The 21,613-nt window shown below is 43.8% G+C and overlaps 1 protein-coding gene across 1 annotated transcript in view; it reads right to left on the bottom strand.

The window, feature by feature from the left end:
- The window catches only part of LOC138357316 (mucin-22-like), an 83,627-nt gene that overhangs the window by 31,481 nt on the left and 30,533 nt on the right, over positions 1–21,613 (bottom strand). Inside the window, exon 2 of the mRNA XM_069314007.1 lies at positions 17,635–18,489. Within this exon, the coding sequence (XP_069170108.1) occupies positions 17,635–18,489 (855 nt within the window). The remainder of the gene's footprint in view (positions 1–17,634; positions 18,490–21,613) is intronic.

Here is a 21,613-nt window from a genome sequence, read left to right as displayed (position 1 = left end):
TGTTCCTCTGCTACTTAATAACCCATAGTTATAACAAGTTATTATTCTCGCCTCGTAGCCTGGTGGATAGCGCGCAGGATTCGTAATTCTGTGGCGCGGGTTCGATTCCCGCACGAGGCAGAAACAAATGGGCAAAGTTTCTTTCACCCTGAATGCCCCTGTTACCTAGCAGTAAATAGGTACCTGGGAGTTAGTCAGCTGTCACGGGCTGCTTCCTGGGGGTGGAGGCCTGGTCGAGGACCGGGCCGCGGGGACACTAAAAAGCCCCGAAATCATCTCAAGATAACCTCAAGATAACCTCGCCTGTTCCAGTTATAACAGTTACAATTAGTATCCTACAATTATTAATACAATACTGTATCTACTGTATTGCCACCATTATAAGTCAGTTATCTACTTTATAACTAACAAGTGAACTTGGTAACTATTGTTGAACTATCAAATGATTCATTATTTGGGACGTTAGAAGGAACTTTTTCAGCGTCAGAGTAGTTAGTAAATGGAATGCATTAGGCAGTGATGTGGTGGAGGCTGACTCCATACACAGTTTCAAGTGTAGATATGATAGAGCCCAATAGGCTCAGGAACCTGTACACCTGTTGATTGACAGTTGAGAGGCGGGACCAAAGAGCCAAAGCTCAACCCCCGCAAGCACAACTAGTTGAGTACACACACACACACACACACACACACACACACACACACACACACACACACACACACACACACACACACACACACACACACACACACAGTAGGCTCAGGAACCTGTACACCAGTTGATTGACAGTTGAGAGGCGGGACCAAAGAGCCAAAGCTCAACCCCCGCAAGCATTATGGCATTACATAATAATGATATTTTGACATTCTCTCAAAGTCACTAACAAACACAGCGATTAGAGCAGAAACGAGAAACAGAGAAAAGAAGACAAGGAAGAGAGAGAAAAAAAGGAGAAAATAGAAAGACAAAAAGGTACAGGACAAAAATGAAATAGGGAAGAAAAAGGAATGAACAGAAAAGGGCTAAGATAATGTAAGATTTGTGAATGAAAAGGTAACAGTTAAGAGGAGAGAGAGAGAGGAGATAAAAGGGTTAATAGGATAGAAAAGGAGAGAAAGAAGAGACTGAGAAGAGTAAATAAGATGCAACGAATGAGACATGGAAGACGGGAAGAATTGACAGTAGACAGAGAAGGGAATCATGGAAATAAAGAATAGACAAGAAAATGATTGAGAGGGGAGAGAGAAATGAAAAATTAAGAAAGGAATAAGGAACAGGAGGCAAAAGGGGTTGAGAAAGAGGGGAAAAGGAATGAGAAAGGGTTGAGAGAGGGGAAGAGAAAGGAGAGACACGCACTGGCAAGTTGCAAACATTGATCTACAGGCTTCGCTTAATCTGACGATCGCGTGAAAACTCCTCCTTCCCCCCATCCCCCCCCATCCCATACCCCCCTTCCATCACCCCTTCCTTCTCATGGAAGAGGAGACAGTTGCTAAGGCTTGTCACTAACAACCCTTATATTCACAACACAGAACCATCTCTCATCAAAATCCCATTTTCCTAAATCGCCACGAAATTGCCTACTAAATCCCCTAAACTAGCAACTAATCCCCTAGACTAGCAGCCAATCCCCTAAACTAGCAACCAATCCCATAGACTAGCAACCAATCCCTTAGACTAGCAGCCCATCCCCTAAACTAGCATCCAATCCTCTAAACTACCAGCCAATCCCCTATACTAGCAACCAATCCCTTAGACTAGCAACCTATCCCCTAAACTAGCAACCAATCCCCTAAACTAGCAGCCAATCCCCTAAACTAGCAGCCAATCCCCTAAACTAGCATCCAATCCCCTAGACTTGCAACTAATCCCCTAAACTAGCAACCAATCCCCTAAACTAACAACGAATCCCCTATACTAGCAACCAATCCCCTAGACTTGCAACCAATCCCCTAGACTAGCAGCCAATCCCCTAAACTAGCAGCCAATCCCCTAAACTAGCAGCCAATCCCCTAAACTAGCATCCAATCCCCTAAACTAGCATCCAATCCCATAGACTTGCAACTAATCCCCTAAACTAGCAACCAATCCCCTAAACGAACAACGAATCCCATAAACTAGCAAACCAATCCCCTAAACTAGCTACCAATCCCCTAAACTAGCAACCAATCCCCTAAACTAACAACGAATCCCATAAACTAGCAAACAAATCCCCTAAACTAGCTACCAATCCCCTAGACTTGCAACCAATCCCCTAGACTTGCAGCCAATCCCCTAAACTAGCAACCAATCCCCTAAACTACCAAGCAATCCCCTAAACTAGCATCCAATCCCCTAAACTACCAACCAATCCCCTAAACTAGCATCCAATCCCCTTAACCTATCCCCAGCATACAATCCAATGTCGTCGTGAAGCCTCAAACCAATCTCTTATTTGTATATCTCATTTCTTACCAATCCCATCCATAAACAATCGTTCAATCACCTCCCCAATCATGACCTAATCACCAGGTAATCAGGCAGAGCTACAACCTGTCATTAGGATGTACTGGCTTCGTTAGTGGCAGCTTACGCTAGGACACGAATGCCTCACAGATCCAATAAAGCAATTCAGAGAGTAAGCAGTAAGGTTATACTTGAAAGAGGCATTCAAAAATCCATCAATAACATGATTGGTAATAATGATTAGATGAGGAAATATAATGATTGTAAAAAAAGTAAAAAATAAAAATCCCTCTGTTATTTAGCGCTTCCCGGCGCAGCAAAAATGAAAAAATGCTCAAACATCCGTGAACTGAAAAGTCGAAAAATAAAATGTAATATTTTTGTAACCTTTCGTGGATCAAACATTTTTGAAATGTGAGATAAAAAATTCTTTGGGCGTACGTGTGTGTGTGTGTGTGTGTGTGTGTGTGTGTGTGTGTGTGTGTGTGTGTGTGTGTGTGTGTGTGTGTGTGTGTGTGTGTGTGTGTGTGTGTGAGTGAGTGAGTGAGTGAGCGTGTGTGTGTGTGTACTCACCTAATTCACCTAATTGTGCTTGCGATGGTTGAGCTCTGGCTCATTGGTCTGTGTGTGTGTGTGTGTGTGTGTGTGTGTGTGTGTGTGTGTGTGTGTGTGTGTGTGTGTGTGTGTGTGTGTGTGTGTGTGTGTGTGTGTGTGTGTGAGCTTGCTCGGTCAAACTCTAACTCGCGACATACATTGTAGAATTCATCATAAAAGGGTTATAGTAAGGGAAACGAGGAAGGGTAAGAGACCAGGAGGGGGGTGGGGGTTGATAGCGCGAACCCCCCCCCCACCCTAAAACCCCCATCACACCTCTCCATCACGCTATTTCCATCTCCCCTATTCCCTATTTCAGTCCCCCCCTAGCCCTCCATCAGCACACACACACACACATGCAAACAGTTGCGCAATGCATTGTGTATGAAAGTGTATGAAACACATATGCAGTGAATACACCAACGATGCATGGCAACAGGTTGTAAAACACACATACACACACACACACACACACACACACACACACACACACACACACACACACACACACACACACACACACACACACACACACACACACACACACACACATACCAAAGAGCCAGAGCTCAACCCCCGCAAACACAATTAGGTGAGTACACACACACACACACACACACACACACACACACACACACACACACACACACACACACACACACACACACACACACACACACACACACAGCAGGCTCAGGAATCTGTACACCAGTTGATTGACAGTTGAGTTACCTTGAGGTGCTTACAGGGCTTAGCGTCCCCGCGACCCGGTCGTCGACCAGGCCTCCTGGTTGCCGGACTGATCAACCAGGCTGTTGGACGCGGCTGCTCGCAGCCTGACGTATGAAGAAGCAGAGTGAAAGCCAATGGTCTTTGCTTGACCATGAGTCTCGGTTAATGACTGAACCTTGAAAATATTGGCCTTGTAAGGGCCAGAAAGCTACTTGACTTTTCCTGTTTGTTGAAGGTTGGAGATGTATGGATCAGACCCCATAACCAGCCCGAGGAGAGAGCCAATTACACACTGAAATCACCCAATAACAGAAAAGTTATTGTGAAATAGAGAATAAAAGAATAAGATTCTTATAGAATAGATTAGAATAGACTTACAGAATAGATAGAATAGATTCTTATAGAATAAGATTAGAGAATAAAATTCTCTAATGGCAGGCGAAGAGATAAAACGGTCTATTGACCGTTCTATCTAGTGGTTATCTTCTTTAATCTAGTGGTTATCTTGAGGTTATCTTGAGATGATTTTGGGGCTTTAGTGTCCTCGACCAGGCCTCCACCGTCAGGAAGCAGCCTGTGACAGCTGACTAACACCAAGGTACCTATTTTACTGCTAGGTAACAGGGGGCATAGGGTGAAAGCCCATTGTTTCCCGCCGGCGCCCGGGATAGAACCCGGGACCACAGGATCACAAGTCCAGCGTGCTGTCCGCTCAGTGTATGGGGGGAGTTGTGTAAAACCCTGGTTTGTGTCTCGGAACTAGGGAACTATCAGGGGGGAAAGCGCCAAGTCATTACGACTATATAGCACTTGGAAAGGGTCAGGATAAGGATTTGGGATGGGAAAGGGGGAAGGAATGGTGCCCAACCACTTGGACGGTCGGGGATTGAACGCCGACCTGCATGAAGCGAGACCGTCGCTCTACCATCCAGTCCAAGTGGCTGGGTTTGTGTCTCGGAGAGGCTGCAGGATCTAGTATGTACAATAGAACTTCGGTTTCAACTCTTTTGACCATGTCGTAGCTCAGTCGATTAAGGCAGTGTCTGGGATGCTCACAGACGCAGGTTCGAATCCTCGTCACGGCCCTTGTGGAGAGCCAATTAGCTTTAGTCGTATCTAAAAGTCTGAGATACAATAACTTAAACGATTCTTCGCGGCAGGGGATCGTATTCCAGGGACCATAGGATTAAGGACTTGCCCGAAACGCTACGCGTACTAGTGGCTCTACAAGAATGTAACAACTCTTCTATATATCTCAAAAAAAAAAAAAAAAAAAAAAACTACAGTTTGGCCCAGCCAACCACTGAAAACAATGGTAATCAAATCAATGAAAAGTCAAATTTCACTGCAAGACTTAGCCACTGAAGCTCTTCCTATTATCCTCACAGTGAGCTACAGTGAGCTACACTTTGCTTTCTTATAGACACTAGACTGAGTTTTCCCATCAGCAAATTTACCACAAAAATGATGATTTTCAGGGCTGATGGGTTAGGGGAAGCAGGGATGAGCAAACTGACGAGGAAGACAATCTATGATAGAGGGATTAGCACACTCTCATGGGCAGAGTTTCTTTCACCCTATGCCCCTGTTACCTATTAGAAATAGGTACCTGGATGTTAGTCAGCTGTCACGGGCTGCTTCCTAGGGGTGGAGGCCTGGTCGAGGACGGGGCCGCGGGGACACTAAAGCCCCGAAATCATCTCCAGATAACCTCAAGATAGTCTCTCTCCCTCTCTCTCTTTTCTCTCTGTCTCTCTGTGTCTCTCTGTCTCTCTCTGTCTCTCTGTCTCTCTCCCTCGCTAGTCACACACCTCTCAAGGGCGTAGTAACCCTGAGGAGACAGTGGGAGTCGCAATCTATATTTCGTCAGCTTGGAGTCAGCAAGGGAAAGCTGTTTAACGCCTAGCATGTCTTGGCGTGTACTGCAGCTGCTCCTCTCTCTCTCTTTTAGCAAGCTGGTCTGACCCAGTTGCGCCTAGGGGCAGCTGCGTGCCGCTGGCTAGAGAAGATGAAGAAGGAGATTAAACGCTGGAATATGAGATTGGGAAAATCTTGATGAAATAGTGTATCAGTAGGAAGATGATGGGACAGAGTGCTTAAACCTGCCTGAAATTGGGTTACGGGTTAAAAATTGCGTCCACCAAGAGTCTAAAATTGGGTGTATCTTGAGGTTATCTTGAGATGATTTCGGGGCTTTAGTGTCCCCGCGGCCCGGTCCTCGACCAGGCCTCCACCCCCAGGAAGCAGCCCGTGACAGCTGACTAACACCCAGGTACCTATTTTACTGCTAGGTAACAGTGCATAGGGTGAAAGAAACTGCCCATTGTTTCTCGCCGGCGCCCGGGATCGAACCCGGGACCACAGGATCACAAGTCCAGCGTGCTGTTCGCTCGGCCGACCAGCTCCCTTTCTAGAGAGAGTTTCAGGTGCAAGAGATGATAGGCTCGTTGCAGAAGGTCAAAGGAGAGGGAAAAGGCCAAAAGAGAGGGAAAAGGCCAAAAGAGAGGGAAAAGGCCAAAAGAGAGGGAAAAGGCCAAAAGAGAGGGAAAAGGCCAAAAGAGAGGGAAAAGGCCAAAAGAGAGGGAAAAGGCCAAAAGAGAGGGAAAAGGCCAAAAGAGAGGGAAAAGGCCAAAAGAGAGGGAAAAGGCACAGAAAAATAGGCAGGAATAGGTAGAAAAAAGAGTTTTCTCTACTTATCATATGTTAGCCTTAGACAAAAACACAGAAGTTGACAGAGAGAAAACAAATATAAGGTCTGTGTCTGTCTGTCTGTCTGTAACTCCCTGACTTGGTAGTTAGCATTTCTGTCTAGATTTAACCAAACAACCAAGATATATTATCAGGCGCTAAATATTGACAGAAAAGACTCGTTAAAAACCTGTCAAGATACACGAGACCGAGACACACGTCTCAAGCATCAAGAACGGACGAAAAACAACCTATTATGCCGCACAGAAATGACAGAGAACACGCTGGAGAAACTAGCTACCCTTAAAAAAGGCACTACGGGATCACCATAGCCCGTGCTACTTGGAACTTTGTTCCAAGTAGCGAATCTTTAACAACAACAACAGCTACCCTTTTTATCTATATTTTTTCACCGAGAGCTTTTAAGACTGGCTTTTGTAGCTCTGTCATGACCTACTTTTTTACCTTTCCTAATAGCACCATTCTCCCCCCCCCTCCTCCCCCCTCTCTCTCAGGTCGTTCTTGTACCCACAAACACATCCAATTTTTTCTACAGGGAAGGGGGGGGGGGGGGTAAAGGGGGGATGAATTACGTCACCAGAACAGGGGGGGTCGTTGCCCCAATCGTCCCCCCCCCTCCCTCCAATCATTCCTCCACAATTCCCCCCTCTACCAATCCCCCCTCCTTTCATATATACCCTCTTCAACACAAATTACACAACCGAATTGTGTTATTATTCCCAACAACCAACAACCATCCACAACCACTTTACAATCAACCACCACCATAACTACCACCATACAAACTACCACCCCTATCCACCACCCCCCCACCCCACCCCCCTCAACCACTCCACCACAACTAGCAACCACCAACCCCACCTCTAAACCACCATCGCCAACCACCACGACCGCAATTAACCCCTACCCACAATAGTTAGTGATCCCCGACAACCCAGAGCGGGTAAATGTTAATTATACGAGTAGAATTAAATAGCTAGAAGGGAAATTAGACAGGCAGAAGGGTACGAATGGGGAGAGAGAGAGAGGGGAGAGAGACGAAGGGGAGACAGACTAAGGGAGGGAGAGAGGGAGGTACAGAATAGGGGAGAGAGGGAGGTACAGAATAGGGGAGAGAGGGAGGTACAGAATAGGGGAGAGAGGGAGGTACAGAATAGGGGAGAGAGGGAGGTACAGAATAGGGGAGAGAGGGAGGTACAGAATAGGGGAGAGAGGGAGGTACAGAATAGGGGAGAGAGGGAGGTACAGAATAGGGGAGAGAGGGAGGTACAGAATAGGGGAGAGAGAGGGAGGTACAGAATAGGGGAGAGAGTGAGGTACAGAATAGGGGAGAGAGGGAGGTACAGAATAGGGGAGAGAGGGAGGTACAGAATAGGGGAGAGAGGGAGGTACAGAATAGGGGAGAGAGGGAGGTACAGAATAGGGGAGAGAGTGAGGTACAGAATAGGGGAGAGAGGGAGGTACAGAATAGGGGAGAGAGGGAGGTACAGAATAGGGGAGAGAGGGAGGTACAGAATAGGGGAGAGAGGGAGGTACAGAATAGGGGAGAGAGGGAGGTACAGAATAGGGGAGAGAGGGAGGTACAGAATAGGGGAGAGAGGGAGGTACAGAATAGGGGAGAGAGGTAGGTACAGAATAGGGGAGAAAAGGAGAGACTGAAGGAAGGAAAAGATAAACCAAATCAAGATAAATAGGACAGGAAAGAAAATTGAGAAGGAACAGAAGGAACGGGAGAGAACAAGAGAAGGAAGAGGCTGGTGTAACTGGTGAGAGAGGGGAAGCAGGTGGTAAATTAGAGAAGTGAAGGGTGGAAGGGGTAGAAAGGGAAGGGGAAGTAAAGAGGATAGCAGGAACATAAGAAAGCAGAATGGGGGAATGGAATAGAGAGAGAGAGAGAGAGAGAGAGAGAGAGAGAGAGAGAGAGAGAGAGAGAGAGAGAGAGAGAGAGAGAGAGAGAGAGAGAGAGAGAGAGAGAGAGAGAGAGAGAGAGAGAGAGAGAGAGAGAGAGAGAGAGAGAGAGAGAGAGAGAGAGAGAGAGAGAGAGAGAGAGACAGACAGAGAGAGGTGCATGACAGCAACAGCTGCTGTGACGGGTAGGGCCCGACGTTCGAAGCCCCCCTCCCACAACCAGTCGGTCAGTCACACAGGACACGCAACCCCACACACACACACACACACACACACACACACACACACACACACACACACACACACACAGACACACACACACACACACTGTTGACAGCGGTGCTTAAAACTCATCAACATGAGGGGCAACACCCAAGACCAGATGGTAGATGACCAGAGAGAGAGAGAGAGAGAGACAGACAGACAAAGATAGCAAACACGTACCCACCATATAACAAGACCAAAAACAAGATAACCAAACCAGTCACCATGTATACAACCTTCAGCAGATTAGACCATTGAGCACTATGCACAAGCCCTTGTGCAACCAATGCAACCCAAATATATAAAATAATGCAGGACAGATAAATGCTATCTCTCTCTATCTTTACCCAGAGCCACGAGGTCTTCCCATTATAAAATATTCTAAATCTGTCAGGGGTTGACGTGTTTGAGGAACCCTGTGACAGACAGCTTGAAGATCTCTATACCTGGAGGGATTTCTGAGGCTAACCACTACAGCCTGGTTGATCTGTTTAACCCCTTATCTTGAGATCTTGAGGTTATCTTGAGATGATTTCGGGGCTTTTAGTGTCCCCGCGGCCCGGTCTTCGACCAGGCCTCCACCCCCAGGAAGCAGCCCGTGACAGCTGACTAACACCCAGGTACCTATTTTACTGCTAGGTAACAGGGGCATAGGGTGAAAGAAACTCTGCCCAGCTCCCCTCTTGTGACTGATAACAATACCAATCCCAGGCAATGATTAGGTTAGCGATTGGCACGAGATGAAAATTGTCTATGAAATTTATCCTCTGTTGAATTATCTTCTAATGGTAGTTCTGCTGTTAGCTCATTATTACGTCATCAAGCGGGAGCTGGCTCTATCTTGAGATGATTTCGGGGCTTAGTGTCCCCGCGGCCCGGTCCTCGACCAGGCCTCCACCCCAAGGAAGCAGCCCGTGACAGCTGGCTAACTCCCAGGTACCTATTTACTACTAGGTAACAGAGGCATCAAGGTGAAAGAAACTCTGCCCATTGTTTCTCGCCAGTGCCTGGGATCGAACCCGGGACCACAGGATCACGTGTTCAGTGTTCTGTCCACTCAGCCATCGGGTCGCGTTTTTTCTGAATTCTCTCTCGAAATTTTCAATATATGGTTGACGTTCTCTGTATAAATCTTTAGATCTGTTAAGATGGGTTATAATATTTTCAAAATATATTTTGAGACAAAATATTTTAAAGTTTTCTCTAATATATCGATGCTTTATAGCAAAAAATTGCTTTCTAAATCCTTAAAATAAATGTTAATATATATTGTTATTTTGTAAATTAAAATTGAAAAAAATTTAAAATTTAAATTTTTTTTATTTTTTTTGCTTAAAATTATTAAAATAAGGCTTGTGTGTTTTTGGATTGGGTTTAGAAATCTAAAAAAAAATTGAATCCTTTTTGGAAAAATCCAGGAGGCCATTGTAATAGATTTTTAACCTCAGTAAAATTCACTTTGAAATTTCCATAATCTTTTTCAGCTATTAAATTGACGCCAACATTTCTTTAGATTTTGAATTGCTTTTTTGACAAACATTTCAAAGGCTCTTACAGGCAATACAGAGACAGAGAAGTCAATTCCAACATTATTTTAAGGAAGAATTCAATTAAATATAATTGAATAATTATTAAAATATACTTGAAAAGTTCTTCAGCTCTATTGTAGTATTTAAAATATCCGTAGATGATCTCCACTCATATATATAATTTTCGTGTTTTAATTTTTTTTAACTAATTCCTGGTAACCAATTATAATTAAATCAATTTGCGCATTAAAAACATATTGAAAACTCGCAGAGATTAAGCGAATATGGCGATTTGCGCTTAGCATATCGTAGATAAGCGATTTGCGCCCAGGAGGATATCGTAGATAAGCGATTTGCGCCCAGGAGGATATCGTAGATATGCCATTTGCGCGCAGGAGGATATCGTAGATATGCAATTTGCGCCCAGGAGGATATCGTAGATATGCCATTTGCGCACAGGAGGATATCGTAGATATGCCATTTGCGCACAGGAGGATATCGTAGATATGCCATTTGCGCCCAAGAGGATATCGCAGATATGCGATTTACACACAGGAGGATATCATAGATATGCCATTTGCGCACAAGAGGATATCGTAGATATGCCATTTGCGCACAGGAGGATATCGTAGATATGCCATTTGCGCACAGGAGGATATCGTAGATATGCCATTTGCGCCCAAGAGGATATCGCAGATATGCGATTTACACACAGGAGGATATCATAGATATGCCATTTGCGCACAAGAGGATATCGTAGATATGCCATTTGCGCACAGGAGGATATCGTAGATATGCCATTTGCGCACAGGAGGATATCGTAGATATGCCATTTGCGCACAGGAGGATATCGGAGATAAGAGATTGGAGAACAGGATGAAATCGCATATAAACAATTGGCGCATTTCAACGATTAACACATCCTTGCCTTGAGGTGCTTCCGGGGCTTAGTGTCCCCGCGGCCCGGTCCTCGACCAGGTAGCAACAAGTCAATACTAATGACTGAATTAAATATTTTGGGAGAAGTGTTGCCATATCTGGCATGTTGCCATCGACCAGGTCCAGATGGCGTACATATAGTGTCGATAACACCTCAAGATAACACGGTATAGTGTCGATAACATCTCAAGATAACGATGTTATGCTGTTCGCGACATCAGTGTTGATTCTTAATTCATATACTATGATGACACAATTATTCCTTCTCTCGGTGAAAGTCATTAATTAAAAAGGACATTTAATGATAACTAACATGTAAATAACATGTAAATATGATTGTTTATATATTGAAAAAATTGAAAATTGAAAAATCAGTTCTCCAAAATTCATTTTTATTTGAATTTTGATGAATGAATAGAATTTGAATAGAAGATGAATTTTGGAGAACTGATTTTTCAATTACCATCGACAGCGAAAAGAAACATAAGAAATATTGAGAAAATTCGTGTTAGAATTATTAATCCTACTTTTTCGGTCATATTTAATAATAATAATAATAATATATATATATATATATATATATATATATATATATATATATATATATATATATATATATATATATATATATATATATATATATATATATATATATATATAACAGAATTGCGAGCCGCAGTTACCGTTAATAATTGTAAGGGAATGAAGGAAACTGATGATTTATGGGACACGGGGGGAAAATTGTTGACTATTTTTTTAGCTTTTATTGATCGGCATAAATTATCGCTCAGCGGCTTTCCGCAATGTGGGAAATCGATATAAAAGGTTTGTGTGTGTGTGTGTGTGTGTGTGTGTGTGTGTGTGTGTGTGTGTGTGTGTGTGTGTGTGTGTGTGTGTGTGTGTGTGTGTGTGTACTCACCTAGTTGTGCTTGCGGGGGTTGAGCTCTGGCTCTTTGGTCCCGCCTCTCAACCATCAATCAACAGGTGTACAGGTTCCTGAGCCTATTGGGCTCTATCATATCTACACTTGAAACTGTGTGTGTGCTTACCTATTTGTGCCTACAGGATCGAGCTCGAGCTCTTGGACCCCGGTTGTCTAATGCGACCACACCAAACAAGGTGTTCCCACCTCCCCCATAGATAACAACCAGATCCACTCCGCCTTACAAACTCCTTAACAACCCTACCGCCAAATTACAACACCACACGGCCTTTCACAACCAACAACAGCGGTTTAGATATTCGGAACCCGTATATCACAGGGCAGCCGCACCGGACTTCACCCGACAGAATTTTAAGTTTTGCTCAAAGCGATTCACGTGCATTAAGTGATGTCGTTGGGTCATTAAGGAGACAATAGGGACGGTCTCGTAAGGTCGACGATCCCGTGGTGAGTCGTATGGTCGGTGAACTCTATGTCCTTCCTCTTCTAAAAACTAGTTTTTTTTTTTTGGTCTCAAGAATAGCCAGAGTAAACTTCAGTAAACTGAAGAGTCCTGGTATGTTGGGATAATATTTTTCCTACATATATACATATATATATATATATGCTATCACAGACGAATTGATACGATAATTGCAGCAAAAACTTGTCAAATTCTAGTCCAACCACTTGGGCTGGACGGTAGAGCGACGGTCTGGCTTCATGCAAGTCGGCGTTCAATCCCCGACTGTCCACAAGTGGTTGGGCACCATTCCTTTCCCCCCGTCCCACCCCAAATCCTTATATCCTGACCCCTTCCCAGTGCTATATAGTCGTAATGGTTTGGCGCTTTCCCCACTGATAGTTCCCTTCTCTTGAAGAACAATGTAAGAAGAAAGTCTAAGAACTTACGTAAATAAATCATACAATTGAATAAATTAATACAATTGTGGCATTTTATGTACTTGTGTAAATTTTGTGCATGAGTGCAAAATTCCGGCCAAATACAAGGATAAAAAAATTTATTTTTTATGAACAACATTTTCGAAAATTTTAACTTTTAAACTAAAATTCAAGTTTTTAAAAAAATGGAAAATTTCTATGTTCATTATATACATATTTATGAATATTTTGCAACTGCCGTAAGATACATACTCATACATGTATGTATACACAAATGAGTATACACATATGAGTATACACATACATACATGTACACACAAATGAGTATACACATACATGCATATACACACATGTGAGTATACACATACATACATGTACACACAAATAAGAATACACATACATGCATGTACACATGAAGGAGAACATACATGTATACTATAACTTACACATATGTGTACCTCATCTTTCCGTTACCTTGCAATGATTCCGTGGATCATTGGCGCCGCGGCCCGGTCCCTGCTCAGCCCTTTTGGTTTGTGGTCTGGGCAACTTGGGCCTTTATCAAGTCCTGGGTCTTTATCAAGTCCTGGGGGCCTTTATCAAGTCCTGGGCATTCATCAAGTCCAGCGTCTTTATCACGTCCAAGGGTCTTTATCAAGTCCTAGGCCTTTAACAAGTCCAGGGCCTTTATCAAGTCCTGGACCTTTATCAAGTCCAAGGGCCTTTATCAAGTCCTGGGACTTTAACAAGTCCAAGGGCCTTTATCAAGTCCAGGGCTAGAAAGGCGGGGTCCAAGAGCTAAATAGCTCGATTCTACAAATAGCAAATTCACAAAATAAATACACACACACACACACACACACACACACACACACACACACACACACACACACACACACACACACACACACACACACACACACACACACACACACTCACACACACTCCCCCGTAAAAACACAACTAGTAAACACACACACACACACACACACACACACACACACACACACACACACACACACACACACACACACACACACACTCCCCCGTAAAAACACAACTAGTAAACACACACACACACGCACACACGCACTAAAATTAAACTACAATACTGTATTTGTTTTCACAAATGTGTGTAAAAATGCTATTGATTAGTGTGTAAATACTCTTAACAATTCGGCTGCATTACAGCTGACTGTTATCTAAGTCGTGAACGGAAAATATAACTTCATGGAAGCACAATGAACATTGTTCACGATAACCGCTACGGTTAACAGATTCAGATATCTGAATCTGAGTGTTAACTCTGAATGGCGATTCAGAGTTAACACTCTGAATCCCCCATGCCCCATCTGCTTCAATAAATAAGTAAATAAGTCTATACATTGACAATTTATACAATACTGCCCGAAACGCTGTATTACTGGCTTTAGGTAATGTATGTACTAAACTCTATCTATAAATCCAACATTATGTTCGTAACTCATCTTCTAAGTATGTATTTTTACCTGAATATATATTTTGAATTTTGAATTTGAATTTGAAATTTGAATTTGAAATTTGAAATTTGAATTTTGAATTTGAATTTTGAATGTCTTGTGTGTACGTTAAACCGTAAAAGAAAACAAGAGAAAATCGAGGGGTTACTAAAGAAAATATGGAGCAGAGGGAAGCACTAGAGTCAATTGCGATATGAATTCACCAGCGTCAAAACTTTTTGTCGTGGAGTATGGCATCGTTGGAGTTCGCGTGAGGCGGGAACATACATCATGAAGCCTGACCGCTCTCGCTTCCGCTGGCTTACAGACCATTTCTCTACGTTGCGTTCGATTCCTGTTGTCTCCGGCAACCCTTCTTCATCTTCTCCTTTCGTGCGCCTTAGCGCAAGCGGAGCAGTTCGTCTACTTCTCTTCCGAGGTCCGCTATAAGGCGTTTGGGGCCCTGGTTCGATGCCTCAGCTCGTTGGATATGATAAAGTTTTAAAATTTATGATTAAATTTGAATTATAGAGGTTTGTGTGTGTGTGTGTGTGTGTGTGTGTGTACGTGTGTGTGTGTGTGTGTGTGTGTGTGTGTGTGTGTGTGTGTGTGTGTGTGTGTGTGTGTGTGTGTGTGTGTGTGTGTGAGATGAGAGAGAAATGCCTTGATGAAAGAGTCGAGACAGCGATTGAGAACAGCGCTACGTTGCTTCGAAGCCCCACGAGATCCAAAGAGTGAAACGGAAAGAGAATGAACGTTACTTTTCCATTCAGGAGAGGGAAGGTGGCGGCAGAGGAATGGGGGGGGGGTAAAAAGGGAGGGGGAAGAGATGGAATGGTAGGAAAGGCATTAAGACTGCAAAAGTTAGCTAGAGTCACTAACCGACGTCTTAAACTTACAAAAATTACCAGAAACAAAAGGCCTACCCTTTCCCACGAGGCAACATGGAAGATGATATCCCACAACGACACTTTCCCATATCGAGAAGGAAGGGAAGGATATCTTTTCTTATTACCGTTTTATAATTATTTTTCTCCATCTTACCGGTTACGCAGACAGGGGAGATTAGCAACAGTTGGTAGCCGTGGTGTGGGTTCCCCGCTCAACAGTTGGTACCCCTACCCCATCCATCCCCCTCCCCCCCCCCCAGCAATAAAATAACTCGGGGTGTACGAAACGGCCGATATATGTTCATCTGTTCATGAAGAACAGACGAAGTCGCTCTTGTGAACTGACACAATAATTGACAAAAAAACACATACACGGACCTGCCTGAAAGTTGGAAGAGGGCCAATCTAATGGCCTTAAACTGCAGATTAGAGTCCGTTGCGTACCTTGCAAGGTGGTGTAAAAGTTCATGACAAAACAGGCTAGTGGAACAGAGCAAAACGTGTTAAATAATATGATCTATCTTGAGGTTATCTTGAGATGATTTCGGGGCTTCAGTGTCCCCGCGGCCCGGTCCTCGACCAGGCCTCCACCCCCAGGAAGCAGCCCGTAGCAGCTGTCTAACTCTCAGGTACCTATTTACTGCTAGGTGAACAGGGTCATCAGGGGTGAAAGAAACCCTGGCTATTTGTTTCCGCCTCCGCCGGGGATCGAACCCGGAATTTTAGACCTACGAGTCCCGAGCGCTGTTCACTCAGCCGTCAGGCCCCGTCACCACAATTATAAAACAGGGCGACACAGTGCCCTACAAGAGACTTACACACACGCTGACTAAAGAGGCATGAGCGACAAGGAAAGTCTTCCAGTGGATAAGAAAGTTAGCAGTAAACAAGTAATAGATAACCCAAGAGAGACATGATCACAACATACAATATTCCCAGGAAAGGAGACAGAAAAGACCAAAGTATTTAAATTGGGTGGTAGACGAATAAGAGGTAAATCAGTAGCCAAAATAACTCATTAAGATATTTGTAAGTGGAGGAAACCAGACTAGAGAGCCGGTCGGCCGAGCGGACAGCACGCTGGACTTGTGATCCTGTGGTCCTGGGTTCGATCCCAGGCGCCGGCGAGAAACAATAGGCAGAGTTTCTTTCACCCTATGCCCCTGTTACCTAGCAGTAAAATAGGTACCTGGGTGTTAGTCAGCTGTCACGGGCTGCTTCCTGGGGGTGGAGGCCTGGTCGAGGACCGGGCCGCGGGGACACTAAAAAAAGCCCCGAAATCATCTAAAGATAACCTAAAGATAATCTAAAGATAACCCAGGTTCGTATATTGATATAACAGACCAATAGACACGAAAATCTTTACTTCATTTGACTGAAGGTTGATAGACAGGACTAGTGCAAGAACTCAAGTTGTTCTGCTTGCTTCAAGCACAAGCAGAACAAGGCTTGTGCAGGCGAGGAGTCACAATAACGTGGCTGAAGTATGTTGACCAGACCACACACTGGAAGGTGAAGGGACGACGACGTTTCGGTCCGTCCTGGACCATTCTCAAGTCGATTGTGTCCATTCTCGTCGACTTGAATGGTTGACAGGACCATTCTCACAATCGACTTGAGAATGGTCCAGGACGGACCGAAACGTCGTCGTCCCTTCATTTTCTAGTGTGTGATCTTGTCAACAAGGCGAAAACTATCCTACTCATCATGTGAATAGGATAGTTTAGACCTACAAACAAAAGATAGGATAGATAGACCTACAAAAAATAGGTAGGATAGATAGACCTACAAAAAATAGGTAGGATAGATAGACCTACAATCAATAGGTAGGATAGATAGACCTACAAAAAATAGGTAGGATAGATAGACCTAAAAACAGTAGGTAGGATAGATAGACCTACAAAAAATAAGTAGGATAGATAGACCTACAAACAGTAGGTAGGATAGATAGACCTACAAACAATTCTCAAACACTGTCTATCACTCCACCATGTGACCCAAAACAGTACTTGCTACTCTCAATTATAGTCAAGTTAAAGAGTAATATCATTGTATATCATTGTATAACATGGTATATCATGTATACATTGTATATCATGGTAATATTATTTTATTCTATACACAGGCTCGGTATTATCATACATTCAAACTAATTATACATTACGATTTTATACATAATCGTAAATTAGAACATTTTTATTCAGATGACAATTATTTGGTTTCATAGGACGTAAATGAGACGTTTTGACAATCGTGTTTTTAATATAGGTAGCGACGCTTCCAGGAAATCTAATCAGTTGTGCAACTGATATCAATTCACTTTCAGTGATAGCAACTGATATCAATCCATTTTCAGTGATAGCAACTGATGTCAATCCACTTTCAGTGATAGCAACTGATATCAATCCACTTTCAGTGATAACAACTGATATCAATCCATTTTCAGTGATAGCAACTGATGTCAATCCACTTTCAGTGATAACAACTGATATCAATCCATTTTCAGTGATAGCAACTGATGTCAATCCACTTTCAGTGATAACAACTGATATCAATCCATTTTCAGTGATAGCAACTGATGTCAATCCACTTTCAGTGATAGCAACTGATATCAATCCACTTTCAGTGATAACAACTGATATCAATCCATTTTCAGTGATAGCAACTGATGTCAATCCACTTTCAGTGATAACAACTGATATCAATCCATTTTCAGTGATAGCAACTGATGTCAATCCACTTTCAGTGATAACAACTGATATCAATCCATTTTCAGTGATAGCAACTGATGTCAATCCACTTTCAGTGATAGCAACTGATATCAATCCACTTTCAGTGATAACAACTGATATCAATCCATTTTCAGTGATAGCAACTGATGTCAATCCACTTTCAGTGATAGCAACTGATATCAATCCACTTTCAGTGATAGCAACTGATATCAATCCATTTTCAGTGATAGCAACTGATGTCAATCCACTTTCAGTGATAGCAACTGATATCAATCCACTTTCAGTGATAGCAACTGATATCAATCCACTTTCAGTGATAGCAACTGATATCAATCCACTTTCAGTGATAGCAACTGATGTCAATCCACTTTCAGTGATAGCAACTGATATCAATCCACTTTCAGTGATAGCAACTGATATCAATCCACGTTCAGTGATAGCAACTGGATGGAATTACACACAGAAATCACAATTGTGTAATTGTGATTAGACTGCAGCTCAGTCGATTAAGGCAGCGTCTGGGATGCTCTCGGACGCAGGTTCGAATCCTCGTCACGGCCCTTGTGGATTTGATCAATGCAATCCCTGGCAGCGTTGATGCAATGGTTCCTAATGACCAGTTACCCCTCACATCCTCAGCTAATCACTGCTGGTTCAGAAGTCTACCAAGTGAAGAGGTTGTTGTTGTAGCACGGGCTATGGTGATCCCGTAAGGTGAAGAGGCGTTGTCTCATTAATTTATGTAGCTAGAGGTTAGGGAGCGGGTCACCTCCTGCTCCACCCCCATACTAATGACCCTTAATGGTGGGCCGTCGTTCGAGTTTGGCTAATTGAAACTGAGAGGCAAACCATTTCTTGCCTGGACACGTAAGTCGTATTCATGTCTCTCTCCCTTCACTCACCATATACAGACATGATCCTCTTGTGAGTACCTGTTTCTTGAACTAGGCATACATATATACATTCTTCATACATACAGGTGGGGACCTACACCTATATGTACTCTAGGACTATACTGGTACATCATAATTACTCATCTCACACCTTAAATGCCTTGTAAGGCTGCGTTTAACGACATCCAAATTGCATCATAGCCTCATTGTGGCGTCTGAATCTTCCATTCATATTTTTTAGACCCTGAAATACCTCTCAGGTTATTATGTTTATTGTGGTCTGATGGGTTTAAAGTGTACTGATGTGTGTGTTGTTATGTATCATAGCTTGCGTGTTACCTCTCATTTCTCTGTCTGTCTGCTCTGGTAATGTTCTATATTAATTTAGTCATGTATTAAATGGTTTTCTGATGTAAGTTATGGTGAATTATTGATGGTTTAGGTAGCTATCATGACCTTAACAGATACGACTAACTATAGCACAGTCATTAGCCACACCACCAACCACACCACAACCACCAACCACTCCACAGCAACCAACCACACGAGGAAGCAACCAAACCATTAGCCACACCACAGCCACCAACCACACCACAACCACCAACCACTCCACAGCAACCAACCATAGGAGGAAGCAACCAAACCATTAGCCACACCACAACCACACAGCCACCAACCACACAACCACCAACCACACAACCACCAACCACACAGCCACCAACCACACAGCCACCAACCACACCACAACCACCAACCACTCCACAGCAACCAACCATAGGAGGAAGCAACCAAACCATTAGCCACACCACAACCACACAGCCACCAACCACACAGCCACCAACCACACAGCCACCAACAACACAGCCACCAACCACACCACAACCACCAACCACACCACAACCACAGCACCAGCACAACACACAAACAACACCACACTCACCACCACAAAGAAAAACTAGGCAAGTTGCACTACACACAAGGCCAGTGACCGCAGACTAGACCACAGACCAATACATCAACAAGACCTCCGCTACGAAACCTGTCACTCCTCGCGGGACTCTCTATAAACCAGGTAGGATGTGACCGCGTTCAGGCAAGGAGGTAGGTGTGTGAGAGAGAGGGGGAGAGAGAGAGAGAGAGAGAGAGAGAGAGAGAGAGAGAGAGAGAGAGAGAGAGAGAGAGAGAGAGAGAGAGAGAGAGAGAGAGAGAGAGAGAGAGAGAGAGAGAGAGAGAGAGAGAGAGACAGACAGACAGAGAGAGAGAGAGAGAGAGAGAGAGAGAGAGAGAGAGAGAGAGAGAGAGAGAGAGAGAGAGAGAGAGAGAGAGAGAGAGAGAGAGAGAGTGAGAGAGAGAGAGAGAGTGAGAGAGAGAGAGAGAGAGAGAGAGAGAGAGAGAGAGAGAGAGAGAGAGAGAGAGAGAGAGAGAGAGAGAGAGAGAGAGAGAGAGAGAGAGAGAGAGAGAGAGAGAGAGAGAGAGAGAGAGAGAGAGACAGACAGACTCAGACTAATGCACAAATCCACAAGGGCCGTGACGAGGATTCGAACCTACGTCTGAGATCTCCCCAGACGCTGCCTTAATCGACCGAGGTACAACATGGTCAAAAGAATTGCAACCGAAGTTCTACTGAACTTGCTGGATCCTGCAGCCTCTCCGAGACACAAACCAGGATTTTACACAACTCCCCCCTGCACTCGAGCTATGTCAATAGGTCGTTCTACCTCTTCACCCTTACTTCATTACACACAGAAATCACAAATAGCGTGATGCATCAATCAACAAATTCATGTTCATTGATACATCACACTATTGTGATTTATGTGTGATTAGACTAACGTGTTCCGTTGCTATAGATGTCAGTGGAACTAGGATACTCTGCAGTCCACTACGGGATCACCATAGCCCGTGCTACCTAGAACTTTTGTTCCAGGTAGCGAATCTTCAACAACATCTGCTACACATATCTACCTGTATAAAATCAGGGGAATTTAAATGCTAATTCTAAAGACTGTCTGACATGTATTCCTCAGAGAGTATACATATGTATACCCCCAACTCTCTAGTCTACCTAAAGCCTTGGAAACACAAACCGAAACTGTCTCTATTTTCCGCTTGTTACAACTTGTAATAAAGTTGTTACATCTTGGCTTAACGTGTTTATGACGAATTAGAAAGTTGTTACAACTTGCTATATTGGTTGTTATAACTGGTTAGCCGCCAAACACACACCGAAACTACGACGTTGGTACAACGTTCGAACAAGTTTTAACACCTCCTAACCAGTTCTAACAACCAATATAGCCAGTTGTAACAACGTTCTAATACGTCATAAACACGTTAAGCCAAGATGTAACAACTTTATTACAAGTTGTAACAAGCGGAAAATAGAGACAGTTTCGGTTTGTGTTTCCAAGGTCCAGAGAGAGAACTGGATAAGCACCTCCAAAGGATACCTGATCAACCAGGCTGTGACTTATACGTCTGGCTGCGAGCAGCCGCCTCCAACAGCCCGGTTGATCAGTCCAGCAACCAGGAGGCCTGGTCGACGACCGGGCCGCGGGGACACTAAGCCCCGGAAGCACCTCAAGGTAACCTCAAGATAAGGGTAGGAAGTGTTAAAACTTGTTCCAACGTTGTACCAACGTCGTAGTTTCGGTGTGTTTGGTTTCAGGCCAAC

Source organism: Procambarus clarkii, chromosome 77, assembly GCF_040958095.1.
Source record: "Procambarus clarkii isolate CNS0578487 chromosome 77, FALCON_Pclarkii_2.0, whole genome shotgun sequence".
Taxonomy (NCBI): domain Eukaryota; kingdom Metazoa; phylum Arthropoda; class Malacostraca; order Decapoda; family Cambaridae; genus Procambarus; species Procambarus clarkii.
The sequence above is the reverse complement of the archived record's forward strand: the minus strand, read 5'-3'. Positions and strand labels throughout refer to the sequence as shown.